The 15322-nt window shown below is 40.9% G+C and overlaps 1 protein-coding gene across 1 annotated transcript in view; it reads right to left on the reverse strand.

Moving 5' to 3' along the window:
• Positions 1-7686: 7686 nt before the first annotated feature.
• Positions 7687-15322, reverse strand: part of LOC106977166 (cationic amino acid transporter 3-like) — an 89225-nt gene continuing 81589 nt past the window's right edge. Inside the window, exon 2 of the mRNA XM_053225967.1 lies at positions 7687-11127. Within this exon, the coding sequence (XP_053081942.1) occupies positions 9180-10943 (1764 nt within the window). The 5' untranslated portion in view covers positions 10944-11127 and the 3' untranslated portion in view covers positions 7687-9179. The remainder of the gene's footprint in view (positions 11128-15322) is intronic.

Genomic DNA, 15322 nt, shown 5'->3' on the forward strand with positions numbered 1-15322 from the left:
CCCATATTTCTCAATTAACTCTCCCCACAAAACTTGGAACACCTCTTTCTCTCAATCCCATCTTATAGTATGCCTCCAATTACCCATCCAGGCACTTAAAATTGAGGCTAAATGGGGCAGAGAGAAAATGGGGAGAGAAATACTAGAGCTGGGTTCACAAATAGTCACACCAGCAGGTTTCTAGTCCTACTCTTGGCAATACCTGAAGAAAAGAATGTTAGGTTCTTTTTGAACTCTCTCCCTTCTCTTGATATCCTATATGCAACTTCCCTTCTCAGGACCCCTTACTTCCCACCTTCCAGTCTATCCCCTACCAAGGTGTGGGACTTTCTCAGCTCCAAGTTCCCAAATTCCATCTCCCGACACCACCATGTCCTGATGAATGTTTCACTCCACTCTTGAAGCATCCTCCAGGATTCTTGACATCCTGGAGTAACAAAGCTGAGAGACAGAACCTGTCTGTCCCTATATCTTCCTTTTCCCTTTGTCTCTTGAATGAGAGGTGCTTTATGTTTTTGTTTTTGTTTTAATTCATGAGATAGACAATTCAGAGATGGGAAAGAACTGAGACCTGCAGGGCCTGAGGATAGGGCTTTTGGTTCCCCCAGTCACTTTCCAGCTCTGAAGACTCAGTCATTACTTTCAGAGATTAGTTGCTGTTTTCAGGTGTTTTAAGTCATTCCTGGATACAGGTGGAGTGCACAAGAAGACTTGTTCAGAATGAGCAGGTCCCACCCTTCAGTAGGATTTTTAATTCAAGAACCAAAACATGTGGGGGATAGGATGGGAGGCTGGAGACTGAAGAATTTGGAATGCTTAAGGATGTTAGGAGGTAGTAAAGGAGGGACTGAGGGGGCAGACACTGGGATATTGAGACTTAGTCAATGGAACTGTAAAAAGGGAGTAGAAATAAGAGAGAACTTAGCTTTAGGAAGAGCTTATGACTGAGAGGGTACAGTGTGAGACAGGATGGGGACTGACTTAGAAGGCCAGGCCTATGTCCTAAGACTAAGAATGACACTTCTAGAGGAGCAAAGATGGCAGAACAGCATGGAAGTTTTTTTTGTGTGTCTTGCATCCATGAAATACAGCCAGACCAACACTAAACCATCCTACACACCTAGAAAACTGATTGGAGGATTAACACAACAATCTGCACAACCTGAACCACAGAATTCAACAGGTACATGGAGAGGTGAACTTGGGGAGCGAGAAGCCACAGGTTTTTGCGGGCAGCGGAAGGATGGTGGGGGGAGAATACAGGATAAGCACCCCTCCCCAAAAGCAGCTGGAGGGAAAGTAGAAAATTGGAAACAGCCGCAGGGGCTAAATTAAAAAGGGAGAAAGGAGAAAGGAGAAAGGAGAGGGTTTAAATTGCATTAAGACTGTAAACAAGGGGAATGCAAAGTCTGCAACTCCACAGCTCGATACCTGGCAGTGCTCTGGTGGGAAGGGCGAATCCCCAGGAAAAGAATGGGGTCCGGGAGGTCCTCGGGCCACACAGGGAAAGCGGTTCCACTGCTGGAAGGACATTTGGTAGAGACTGTTGAAACCACTTGGTCCCATCAGACCCCAGAGAATGGCCACATTCGCTGGTGTTGGAACAAGGTCATTAAGGGTGAAGCCTGGTGCCAGATGTGTGTTGTGATTTCCCATAATCCCTGAAACACTGCTTCTACACTATCTCACAAACATTTTCTGGGTGGGCTGGCACCTGGCCACAGTCTCAGGGCACCGGCAGAAGCAGGGCCCAGCAAGTGTTCCTGGGTGTGGCCAAAATTCAGCCATTGCTCAGTGAGACCCTCCTGCAGAGGGGCAAAATGGGTCAAAGCCACAGTCCTTCAGAAGTAAGGGGTCAAGGAAAACAGCCACCTCTGAGACAAAACTCAGAAGACAGGTACTGCCTGGGGCTTGGTCACAGACAGTAAAAAAGCGGGGAGTGGATGAAAGCTGAAGACAGAGGATGGGTGCTCAATTGCTGGTTGGGGAGAACAGAGTTCTGATACTAGAGACTGGGTAGCTAGCTGATGACATTTTCACCGCTCCCGCACATGCACATAGGCACTTACTTGCACGAGAACACTCCACCCCACTAGTCTAGAAGCGCCATCTAGTGGAGAACAGAGCCTTTACACTGAGCCCCGCCCAACTGGGCCAACCTCCCTCTTCAAGAACACAAGTCTCACCGCCTGCTTAGTTTATGAACTATAAAGTGCTTCATAGTCTGACTTCTATGGTAAAAGGAAGTAATTTCAGTCCTATTTCAATCTGGTAGCAGGTCCATCTATTCCATTTTCTTTCTTTTTTTTCTCCTTTTCATTCACTTTTCTTTCTCTTGAATACAGAAAGAAAAAATTCATTTTTATTTTCAATTTTTATTAAAAATATTTTTTCTTTCAATTTTTCACTGTATTTTTACTTTTCTGTAATTTTTTTCAAATTCTATTTTATTTCCATCATTTCATTTTAGTCTACTTCAAGTGTATTCAATTTTTCAAATTTTCAATTTCCTTTTTTTTCCTTTTTTATCTCTTTTGTTTCTTTTCTTTTTCTTGAGTGCAGAAAGAGAAAAAAACATTTTTATTTTAATTTTTATTAAAAATATTTTTATTTATTTTTTTCTACTACTTTATTTACTTTTGTGTAATTTTTTTCAAATTATACTTTACTCCCATCATCTCATTTTAGTCTACTTCAATATATTCATTTTTTCAAATTCTCAAATGATTTCATTCTTTTCCCCTTTTTTTCCCTCTAACCTGTCAAACCACTTCCAACACCTAGAGGAAGAGCCTTTGACTCCAAGAATGTAGCATCATTTATTCAATTTGTGTGTGTGTTTGTGTTTAAGGTTTTAATTTTAACTTTAATTTTATTTTTTTTATTTTTTAATTTTTTTATTTTTAATTTTTCTACCTCATTAATTCCTTTTCTCCCTTCAAAATCACAAAAATAAGGAATTGACCCCAAAAGAAAGAACATGAAGAAATGAGGGCCAGGGATTTAACCAACAGAGATACAAACAAGATGTCTGAACCAGAATTTAGAATCATGATAATAAGAATATTAACTGGACCCAAAAACAGATTAGAATCCTTTTCTGCAGAGATAAAAGAAGTAAAAACTAGTCATAATGAAATAAAAAATGCTATAACTGAGCTGCAATCACAGATTGATGCCACAGTGGCAAGGATGGATAAGGCAGAACAGAGAATCTGTGATATAGAGGACAAACTTACAGAGAATAATGAAGCAGAAAAAAATAGGGAGATTAAGGCAAAAAAGCATCATTTAAGAATTAGAGAAATCAGTGACTCATTAAAAAGGAACAACATCAGAATCATAGGGGTCCCAGAAGAGGAAGAGACAGAAATAGGGGCAGAAGGGTTATGTGAGCCAATCATAGTGGAAACCTTTCCTAACCTGGGGAAAGAAACAGACATCAAAATCCAGGAAGTACAGAGGACCCCCATTAGACTCAACAAAAACTGACCATCAACAAGACATATCATAGTCAAATTCACAAAATATTCAGGCAAGAAGGGAATCATGAAAGCAGCAAGGGAAAAATGTCCCTAACCTACAAGGGAAGACAGATCAGGTTTGCAGCAGACCTATCCACAGAAACGTGGCAGGCCAGAAAGGAGTGGCAGGATATATTTAATGTGAGGAATCAGAAAGGTATGCAGCCAAGAATTCTTTATCCAGCAAGGCTGTCAATCCAAATAGAAGAAAGATAAAAAGTTTCCCAGACAAACAAAAACTAAAGGAGTTTGTAACCACTAAACCAGCCCTTCAAAAAATTTTAAGGGGGACTCTCTGAGGGGAGAAAAGATGAATAAATAAATAAATAAATAAATACCAAAAGCATCAAACATTAGAAAGGACCAGAGACCACCACCAGAAATTTCAACTCTACAAGCATCATAATGGCAATAAATTCATATCTTTCAGTACTCACTCTAAACATCAACGGACTCAATGCTGCAATAAAAAGACGTGGGGTGACAGAATGGATAAGAAAACAAGATCCATATATATGGTGTTTACAAGAGACCCACTTTAGACCTAAAGGCACCTTCAGATTGAAAATAAGGGGATGGAGAACCATCTATCATGCTAATGGTCAACAAAAGAAACCCGGAGTAGCCATACTTATATCAGACAATCTAGACTTTAAAATAAAGACTGTATCAAGAGATGAAGAAGGGCATTCTATCATAATCAAGGGGCCTATCCACCAAGAAGACCTAACAATTATAAACATTTATGTGCCAAATGTGGTAACACCCAAATATATAAATCAATTAATCACAAACATAAAGAAACTCAATGACAGTAATACCATAATAGTAGGAGACTTCAACACCCACTCACAGCAATGGACAGATCATCTAATTAAAAAGTCAACAAGGAAACAATGGCTTTGAATGACACACTGGACCAGATGGATTTAACAGATATATTCAGAACATTTCATCCTAAAGCAGCAGAATATACATTCTTCTCCAGTGCACATGGAATGTTCTCCAGAATAGATCATATACTGGGACACAAATCAGCCCTATAAGTACAATACCTTGTACAAGATCAATATCATACCATGCATATTTTCAGACCACAATGCTATGAAATTTGAAATCAACCACAAGAAAAAACTTAGAAAGGTAACAAATACTTGGAGACTGAAGAACATCCTACTAAAAATAATGGGCTAACCAAGAAGTTAAAGAGGAAATTAAAAAGTATATGGAAGTCAATGAAAATAACACCACAACCCAAAACCTCTAGGACACAGCAAAGGCAGTCATAAGAGGAAAGTTATAGCAATCCAGGCCTCCCTGAAGAAGGAAGAAAGGCCTCAGATACACAAACTAACCTTATGCCTTAAAGATCTGGAAAAATAACAGCAAATAATATCCAAACCAGCAGAAGACAGGAAATCATAAAGACTAGAGAAGAAACCAATGCTACTGAAACCAAAAAAAAAAAAAAAACAGTAGAACATATCAATGAAAAAAGAATCTGGTTCTTTGAAAGAATTAACAAAGTTGAAAAACCACTAGCCAGTTTGACCAAAAGAGAAAAAGGAAAGGACCAAAATAAAATCAAGAATGAAACAGGAGAGATCACAACCAACACAGCAGAAATACAAACAACAATAAGAGAATATTATAAGTAATTATAGGCATATAAATATGCAATCTGGGAAAAATAGACAAATTCTTAGAAACATATACACTACCAAAACTGAAACAGGAATAAATTGAAAATTTGAACAGACCCATAACCAGTAAGGAAATAGAATTGGCAATCAAAAATATGCCAAAAAACAAGAGTCCAGGGCCAGATGGCTTTCCAGGAGAATTCTACCAAACATTTAAGGAAGAGTTAACACCTATTCTCTTGAAGCTGTTCCAAAAATTACAAATGGAAGGAAAACTTCCAAACTCATTCTATGAAGCCAGCATGACCTTGATTCCAAAACCACACAGAGACCACACTAAAAAGGAGAACTACAGACCAATTTCCCTGATTAACATGGATGCAAAAATCCTCAACAAGATATTAGCCAACTGGATCCAACAATACATTGGATATTCACCACGTGGCTATTCATACGTGGATATTCACCACGACCAAGTGGGATTTATACCTGGGATGCAGGGTTGGTTCAATATCCGCAAAATAATTAACATGATTCATCACATCAATAAAAGAAAGGACAAGAACCATATGATCCTCTCAATAGATGCAGAGAAAGCATTTGACAAAATACAGCATCCTTTCTCAATAAAAACCCTCAAGAAAGTAGGGGTAGAAGGGGCATACCTCGAGTTCATAAAAGCCATATGTGAATGACTCAACGCTAATATCATCCTCAATGGGGAAAAACTGAGAGCTTTCCCCCTAAGGTCTGGAACAAGACAGGGATGTCCACTCTCATCACTGTTATTCAACATAGTATTGGAAGTCTTAGCCTCTGCAATCAGGCAACACAAAGAAGTAAAAGGCACCCAAATCAGCCAGGAGGAGGTCAAACTTTTACTCTTCACAGATGACATGATAATCTATATGGGAAAGCCAAAAGATGCCACCAGAAAACTGCTAGAATTGATTCACGAATTCAGCAAAGTTGCAGGATATAAAAGCAATGCACAGAAATCGGTTGCATTCCTATACACCAACAATGAAGTGACAGAAAGAGAAATCAAGGAATCGATCCCATTTACAGTTTCACCAAAACCCATAAAATATCTAGGAATAAATCTAACCAAAGAGGTGAAAAATCTATACACTAAAAACTATAGAAAGCTTATGAAAAAAATTGAAGACACACACACACACACACACACACACAAAAGGAAAAAGATTCCATGCTAAAAATAGAACTACCCTACGATCCAGCAATTGCACTACTAGGCATTTATCCACGGGATACAGGTATGCTCTTTCAAAGGGACACATGCACCCCCATGTTTATAGCAGCACTATCAACAATAGCCAAAGTATGGAAAAAGCCCAAATGTCCATTTATGGATGAATGGATACAGATGTGGTATATATATACAGTGGAGTATTACTCAGCAATCAAAAAGAATGAAATCTTGCAATTTGCAACTACGTGGATGGAACTGGAGGGTATTATGCTAAGTGAAGTTAGTCAGAGAGGGGCAAAAATCATATGACTTCACTCATATGAGGACTTTAAGAGACAAAACAGGTGAACATAAAGAAAGGGAAACAAAAATAATATAAAAACAGGGAAGGGACAAAACAGAAGAGACTCTTAAAAACTGAGAACAAATTGAGGGTTGATGGGGGGTGGGAGGGAGGGGATGGTGGGTGATGGGTATTGAGGAGGGCACCTGTTGGGATGAGCATTGGGTGTTGTATGGAAACCAATTTGACAATAAATTTCATATTTAAAAAAAAGAAATTTAAAATGCAAATTTTAAATAATCTACATGAGTAAAAGGAACAATATTTTTTTTAGGAAAAGAAGTATACATATTCTTCCTAAAATACACACAATATAAAAAATGCATACCAAAAAAAAAATAACATTGCTAGTTGGTGGTGGAAGCAAGATCACAACTTAGCTCTCAGTTGTTCACCTTCTGTGCACCAAAAGCAAACAACTGTACAGGAATTTGAAGTCCAAGAATTCAGATATTTCCAAGTAGGAGGACCAACCACAGGGATTTTCAGCATGGGTGGTATGTTCAAAGCGAAAGCATTTTGTGCTCAGAGGAAAGCTCCAGTTCAAATCCACCTGCTCATGTTATTTCCCCTCTCCCCACCCCCCCCCCCCACACACAGCCAAGGCTCAAGCTACACAGACTTTTCAGTGTGCTCTGAACACTGCTTCATTTTCCTGTGCTTTTCCTCATGGTGCTCTCACTGCCTATCCTTCCCTCCTGCCCATGTGTGGCAAAATCCTATCTGTCCCTGAGAGAGTCAACTCAAATGCCATTCCTCTACAAATTCTTCTCTGATTTCACCAATCAAATCTCTCTACTGTGCCAACCACAAATTATCTTCCTCCGCTCTGAATTCCCAAGACACTTTATTTGTATATTACTTATGACAATACTTTATACTTTGTATTACAGCTATGCTTTACTCCTTGTATTAGAATATAAGCTCCGAAAGGAGAGGGGCCATATTTTATCTGTTTTGGGGTTTTTTTGGTCTTTTATGATTTTTTATTTATTTTTTACTGATGTATAATTAGCATAAATGTCATTATACCATTCTCAGGTGTAGAATATAATGATTCAACACTTCCACACTTTTTCAAATGTTCATCAAGATAAGTATATTCTCTATTCCCTTTACCAATTTCACCCATCCCTCTACCCACTCCCCCATTGGCAATTACCAGTTTATTCCCTATATTTAAGAACTTTGGGCTATTTGTTGTTGTTGTTGTTGTTGTTGGCTATTGTAAATAATGTGCAATAGGGGTGCCTTGGTGGTTCCATAGAATAAGCATCTCACTCTTGATTTCAGCTCAGGTAATGATCTCATGGTTCATGTGATCAAGCCCTACATCAGGCTGCATGCTGACAGTGTGGAGCCTGCTTGGCATCCTCTCTCTCTCCCTCTTCATCTGCCCTCTCTTACTCATGCTTCCTCTCTCTCTCAAAATAAATAAAGTTAAAAATAAAGTAAACATAGGGGTGCGTATATCTTTTCAAATTTATTTAACCAAGAAGCTTTTGCTTCTTGTAAAAGGATGTAAAAGGAGACCATCGACAAAACAAAAGGGCAACCTACTAACTGGGAGAAAATACTTGCAAATGACATATCCAATAAGGGGTTAATGCCCCAAATGCAGAAAAAAAAAAAAACTTAAAACTAAAGAACTCAACACCAAAAAAACAAATAATCCAATTAAAAAATGGACACAGGATATGAATACACATTTTTTCAAAGAAGACATAGAGATGGGCAGGAGACACATGAAAAGATATCCAACATTACTAATCATCAGGGAAACATAAATTAACAGAACGATGAGATATCATTTTATGCCTGTAAGAATGGCTAAAAAAGACAAGAAAAACAAGTGTTGGTGAGGATATGGGGGAAAAGTAACCCTCATGCACTATTGTTGGTAATGTCAATTGATGTAGCTGCTATGGAAAACACGATGGAAGTTCCTCAAAAAATTAAATATAGAACTACCATATGAACCAGTAATTCTGCTAGTCGATATTATTTTAAATAATTTCAGCCAACACCCAACAGGGGCTCAAACACACCACCCTGAGATCAAGTGTCACATGCTCTACCAACTGAGCCAGCCAGGAACATAACCACCCATGTTCTCCCGGTACTAAATATTTAACTAAAGAAATGAAGCACTTTTTCTAGTTTCTTTTAATAATGTTTTGACCCTGTTAGCAGTTACAAACACAAATGCAAGTAGAATAATTAAAAAAAAAAAAGGAGAAAGAGCAAAGACACATCCATTCTTTTGTAATAAATACAGAGCTCTATTAGTGTTCCCCCACAAACAATCCACAGGAGGCCTAGCTTTTCATGCGATCAAGAGTACCCTCCATTATTATGCAGGAGACCTGACTGCATTCAGGTGTAATGATGTCAAACTGAATGTACTGGCACTGTTGAGTTCAAGTCCTATAGTTTTGGCTCTAACTTAGTTGGGGTTAAGTGAACAGGCTGTACTGGATCCCATAGGCGAGGTAGACAGCAAACCCAATCAACATCCAGACACTAAATTGGGCCCAGGTGCCACCTGTCATCTGCATCATAAGGTAAACATCCACAAAGATGCTCAGTAGTGGGAGGAGAGGCAGAGCAGGGACCTTACAGGGAAGGGGACTGGAGCTCTGTGGCTGTCTCCAGATGACCACAGTGATCCCAATGATGAGCACCAGGAGCACCACAACCACTGAAATCCACACTGGGTCTCCAGAAAGCAGAACTGGCCACTGGGCCAGCACCAGGCAAAGAAGAGTGAGCAGCAGAGCAAGCAGTGAGGAGCAAACATGGACAACCCAGCCAGAAAGTGGAGTGGGGTTGGGGCTGCATGGAAAAAGTAGTCCCTGTAGAGTCAGCCTCTCTGCTGCAGGTCCATTCTCCTCCTGCATCTCTGATTCATTTCCCCAATTCCTCCTTTCAGGCTGGTATCGGCAGATGAGAACATAAATAGCCACCAGGCTATGAGTAAGCAGGATCCCAATTGAACTGAGGTCCAAAAGATCAGTGAGTCCAAAGAAGAAGGCCATGATTGGTGCAATAATGCCAAAGATCACATTTGCCATGAGAGGGGTGCATGTACCAGTTTGGACCCTGGCAAGCGCCGGGAATAAGAAGTCATCCTGTGCCATCCTGTATATCACCTGATGTATGGGGACCATAAAGCCCAAGACATTGGCCAAAAGACTACAGAGGAATCCAAAAGCTACAACATAGTAGGCAGGGGCCCAGCCAATATGGAGAAATGCCTCAGGCAAGGTGCTTCCACGTTGAAACTGATAGTAAGGCACCATAAGTGTAAGTGCCACAGAGACACCAAAATACAAGAAAAAGCATATGAACAGTGAAATCACAATGCTCATGGGGATGGAATGCTGGGGATTCCGGGCTTCTTCGACTCTAGTAACAATACTGTCAAAACCAATAAATGCATAGAAACAGGCAGCTGCTCCACGGAGAATCCCCTTGAAGCCAAAAGGCGCAAATCCTCCCGAGCCCATATGGCCCAAGGTGGAGGTATCATTGAGTCCAGCCTTTAAGAAGTCCTTTTCTGTGAGCTTCCAGTTGTGCAGGTCCCCCTTAATGAACCCAGAGATGATGACAAAACCAAGAACCAAAAGTTTCACCAATGTGATCACTTTTGTAACCATGAAAGACTGACTAAATCTCAGAGTCTGCAATTCTATGAGGAAGTATACAAAGCTCACAACAAAGAAGTTTGGATGTTCTACAAGAACACGGGGAACTTGCTGTGTGATGCTCTCGTGGAGGGTGTGAGAGTTCTGGTTCCCAAGTAGAATGTCAAAAGCTAAGGTCCCAGCCTGGATCACAATGGCTGTACCAGCAACATAGGAGAGAATAAAGTTCCAGCCAGTGATGAAAGCCCAGAGTTCACCTATAGTGACATGGCTGTAGAGATATGCAGAACCAGAATGGGGAACCCGGGCACTAATCTCTGCATAGCACAGCACAGCCAACATTGAAGATAGTCCAGCTGCCAAAAAGCAGATCACAATGGATGGTCCTGCCTGACTGGCAGCCACCTCGCCTACCAGGACATACACACCTACACCCACTGTGCTGCCGACACCCAGGGCCACTAAATTCAGAGTGCTCAGACTTCTCCGTGGGTCATTCTCAGCCACCGGTTCCTTCAGCATAGGTCTTCGTACCAGTTTTTGACCGAATCTACGAAGTGCCTGGCACAGCATGCTGGCTGGAATTGAAGAAGATTCCAGGATCAGAGAGCTGTAGCAAGCTCAGGGAGCAGAGTCTGGGATCAGGTTTGTTGAGTCTGAGTTAAGCCAAGTTGTGTTGGGCCTGCATGTTTCCATGCTCAGGCTTAAAAGCTGCTACTTCATATTTCATCTGGTATGTGCTATCACTCCATAATTCCTAAATAAACAATAAATATTTACTGAACAGTAGTGTTCAACCAACCAACCAAAGCCAAGTCCCATGTCACCTATTGCAACACAAATATCACAGAAGTTGATATGAAAAATGTCATAGAAAAACCAACCCTGATTTCCCCTCAGAAAAAGTGCCAAATATGTTCCAACATTTTGCTTTTTACACACCACATGACACAATCTCATTTGGGTTCACCAAAGTCATGTAGTGTCATGTACTAATGAAGACACACAGGACATGAATTTATTGTGTAATATTTCACACGCAGTATGTTTGTGCCATGCTTATGCGTGAGTTATGCTACATTAATTCATGGACTAGAGGGCCGTGTTCCAATTACAGAATAATGTTTAAATATCATCTGAGTTTAAAATACAAATATTGGTCTCTTGGTCTTAAAACCTTTAGCTTCAATATCAGCTAGCCAAGGTCGGATGTCACTTTGGCCCCCTTTCTCTTCATTCTGTGTCATCCACTTAGCTGGACTGATGGCAAAGAATGTGCAGTCTAATCCTTCCCTTTACCCACCTAGGGCCACAGGGGGCACTGTGAGAAAAGAGAAAGAGAGAGAGAGGGTCAGGGTCCTCATAACTACCTGTAAGAACTACAGGACAAGGCTATCTGATAAGAAAACACTCAAAAATGAGTGCAGAGACAACAAGGAACCATTACTAAGTAGGGAGAAGACCCAGAAAGGTGGTTTTATGAATGCTGACATTAATAAACCTCACCCAAAGCTACAAGGCAAAATTCATTACAATTTTTACATCCATAGTCATGGGAGTGTGATGAGCAGGGAGAAAAAAAATAAGTCACCTAGCTCAGTAACTCACAAGCAAACAATTCCTTCTGTCTCTTCCCTCTCTGGGTTCCAGGAGAGAAGGTGAGCTCACTTCTGCAGATACTCTCCTCCCTGGCCACACTGTCCTCTAAAAACACCTTGCACCATCTGTGTGATGTCAGCTACTGTAGCCTGGAGAATCTTCCCTGTTCTGTGAGCTTGTATTAAAACACTCACTTAGGGGCGCCTGGGTGGCTTGGTCAGTTAAGTGTCTGACTTCAGCTCAGGTCATGATCTCACGGTCTGTGAGTTCAAGCCCCACGTTGGGCTCTGTGCTGACCACTCAGAGCCTGGAGCCTGTTTCAGATTCTGTGTCTCCCTCTCTCTGACCCTCCCCTGTTCATGCTCTGTCTCTCTCTGTCTCAAAAATGAATAAACGTTAAAAAAAAAAACACTCACTTATAAGTAACAATTTTTCGCAAGGAGTTATTTTTGACTCTCAAACCAAAGTCTGAATATGCAAAATACATTTTCTTTTCTTTAATTTTTTTGAATTTATTTTTGAGACAGAGAGAGCGCAAGCAAGGGAGGGGCAGAGAGAGGGGAAACAGAGGAACCCAAGCAGGCTCCGTGCTGACAGCAAAGAGCCTGATGTGGGGCTGCAACTCATGAGCTCTGAGGTCATGACCTGAGCCAAACTCCAGCAGTTAGCCTACTGAACCACCCAGGCACCCCTACAAAATACATTTTCTTAATGAATGAAACTGCATGTGGCTCCTCCTTCACCCTCCTCCCCTGCTGCTATTCAAATGGCCCCTCCTCAAGGAGAGAAAACTCTGGGTGAACAATTCATAGCCATGCCCCAGAAATGAGTAGTAGAGAACAGAGAAAACAAAGTCATGCAGCCCCCACTTCCCTCCCTATTCAGACTTTGGTTTTGAGAGAATTTTAGGAAATCTTGCCAGAGATTTTTAAAGACAGAAAGAGGAAGTCAAAATTAAAAAGTCTTCTCTAACAGATGGTCAAAACGAACCCTTGGGAAATGGGTCAGACCTTCTGTGTACAAATCCATCCAGACTGTTTATTTGCCACCCACCAGTTCCAATGTTATGATTTACCAACCAGCTGACAAGATAGATTAGGAGGGTCAGTTCTTAACTCATGAAACTTTCTACACTATGAATGTGATTGATGTGTCCCTCACCCATCCCCAGGCTTCATCCCTTCAATGGTTCCCACTGTACTTCCTGCACAGTCCTTCCTTCTTTCATCATCTTACCTGTGCTAATTCCTCCAGCCTCATCCCCTGCCCAGTTCCTGTTCAAGCTGAGAAATTATACACTCACCCTGTTCCCTTCCTCTCATGCCCTCTTGGCCCCTTCACGTAGCTAACCCCCACTCTCTTTCCATTCCCAGTTCAGATGTTGCTTCTCATGAAGCAGTCTGGCAGAGCCTGAATTCCAAGTCAGTGAAAACCCATCCTGATGCAACCTAACATGATCCAGGCCAAATCTATGTAGACCAAATTCATCTACACAAATGTAGACCAAAATCTCTGTAGATGTAGACCAAAACATGTTTGCTTCCTTCCCACAATACCTATGGAATCCCTGTCACATGCACACAGCACACTAGTACTGTTGCACCATTATTTGGGTAAGCAAGCAGATGCTGGTTCTCTAGAGGCTGTATAGACTCCATATAATCTAGTATCATTCTGGGATGTTTGTGAACAAGGTGGATTTTCTTAGTCCCTCTGGGATAACTGCAGGAAAGACAGAGTTTAGTGCAACATTTTTCATCATTTGATAAATTTTCAGGTTATATTCAGTCAGAATCCAGTTTTGGAAGTTCTTCACATTTTTATCACACCAAAAGAAGATGATCAACTTGACAAGTCAGAAAAGCCTGAGATTCTGCTTCTCGAGGTCTTCAGAAACTAGGTGGGCTACCAAGAAGAAATAAAGTTAGATTTCCCAAATAGTAATCAGAAACAAATCTTAGAAAAGCCAGGAAGGGTGTGCAATTAAAGGATTAGAAAGTGGTGTGATACATTGATGTCAACAGTGAAAATCAATTTCTTCTCTACTTCCCCCTACAATATTCTATTCCCTTTTCTCAACCCTGAATCATGTCAACACAGAACACCTAATAAAAGTCCTCAGAAGAGGGGCTTCTGGGTGGCTCCATCAGTTAAGCTCCCAACTCTTGATTTCTCATGAGCCCAGGGTCCTGAGATAGAGCCCAGAGTTGGCTCCATACAGATCAGGGAGCCTGCTTAAGATTCTCTCTGTCTGGGGGTGCCTGGGTGGCTCAGTTGCTTAAGTGTGCATTTGACACTTGGTTTCAGCTCATGGTCAGCTCAGGTCATAACGCTTCATGAGACTGAGTGTCCTGTGGGGCTCTGTGCTGACCTACTTGGAGTTCTGTCTCCGCCCCTCCTTCTTCCCCTTCCCTTCTCATGCTCTCTCTCTCTCTCTCAAAATAAATAAACTTAAAAAAAGATTTTCTCTGCCCCTCACCTCCCACTCTCTCTCTCTTTCTCTCTAAAATTAAAACAAAAAATTTAATCCTCAGGAGAAAGCATTAGAAGAAATCCACCTGTCTATCCACATTATTTTCCAAATTACAGCTGTAATGTAGCATAGATTTTGTCTTCATTAAGGACTGATCCACACTCATTTTTTCCCAAGAAACCTTGCTAAACAGCTTTGTTTTTCCCCCAAATCCTTATTTTCCTTGTAAGCACAGAATCTAGATCCATCCAGTGTCCAATCTCTCACTAGACTCTTTCTCCACTTTTACTAGCACTTGTGAGTGGTCAGAGCCCATGGCTCCTTCTTCCATGTACCTCCTCCTAATACAACCCTCGGTAATACACTGCATATAAGGTGTGTTAGGGAAGGCCAAGTCTCTGTCTGATCATCTTACTTCATATCTTTAAATGTGTCCTTCTATCCTTCTTTGTAAGTACTCAGCTGTCTTTTTCTCTCTGTCCTCCCTCAACACACTGTGCTTGGTTCCTCTCACAGCTTCAGGAAGCTGCTCCACACCACCACCTGCTCCTTTGGAAAGTATATTTGTGTTGCTTTGTTTTGTTGTAAAAAAGATACCAGATCATCTGAGTCATATGAAAGTTGTATCATACCTCAAAGTCCTGGGTTCTTATCCAAATATAGATCCATATGACTTCTCCACCAAGACCCATCTGCTTCACCCCAGCTCAGGCAGCAGAATATACTGACACCACTTTTTAAGGGATACTCTTTATCCCTCTTTCCTAATTCTTTTGAATCCCTTTTCTACTTTGAGACTTCTGCAATAACACAAAAAGAAGGGGTATAGATGAGGATAACCCCAAAGAATACAATCCAGAAACCACATTTATCAGTTTGG

Source organism: Acinonyx jubatus, chromosome B4, assembly GCF_027475565.1.
Source record: "Acinonyx jubatus isolate Ajub_Pintada_27869175 chromosome B4, VMU_Ajub_asm_v1.0, whole genome shotgun sequence".
NCBI classification, from domain to species: domain Eukaryota; kingdom Metazoa; phylum Chordata; class Mammalia; order Carnivora; family Felidae; genus Acinonyx; species Acinonyx jubatus.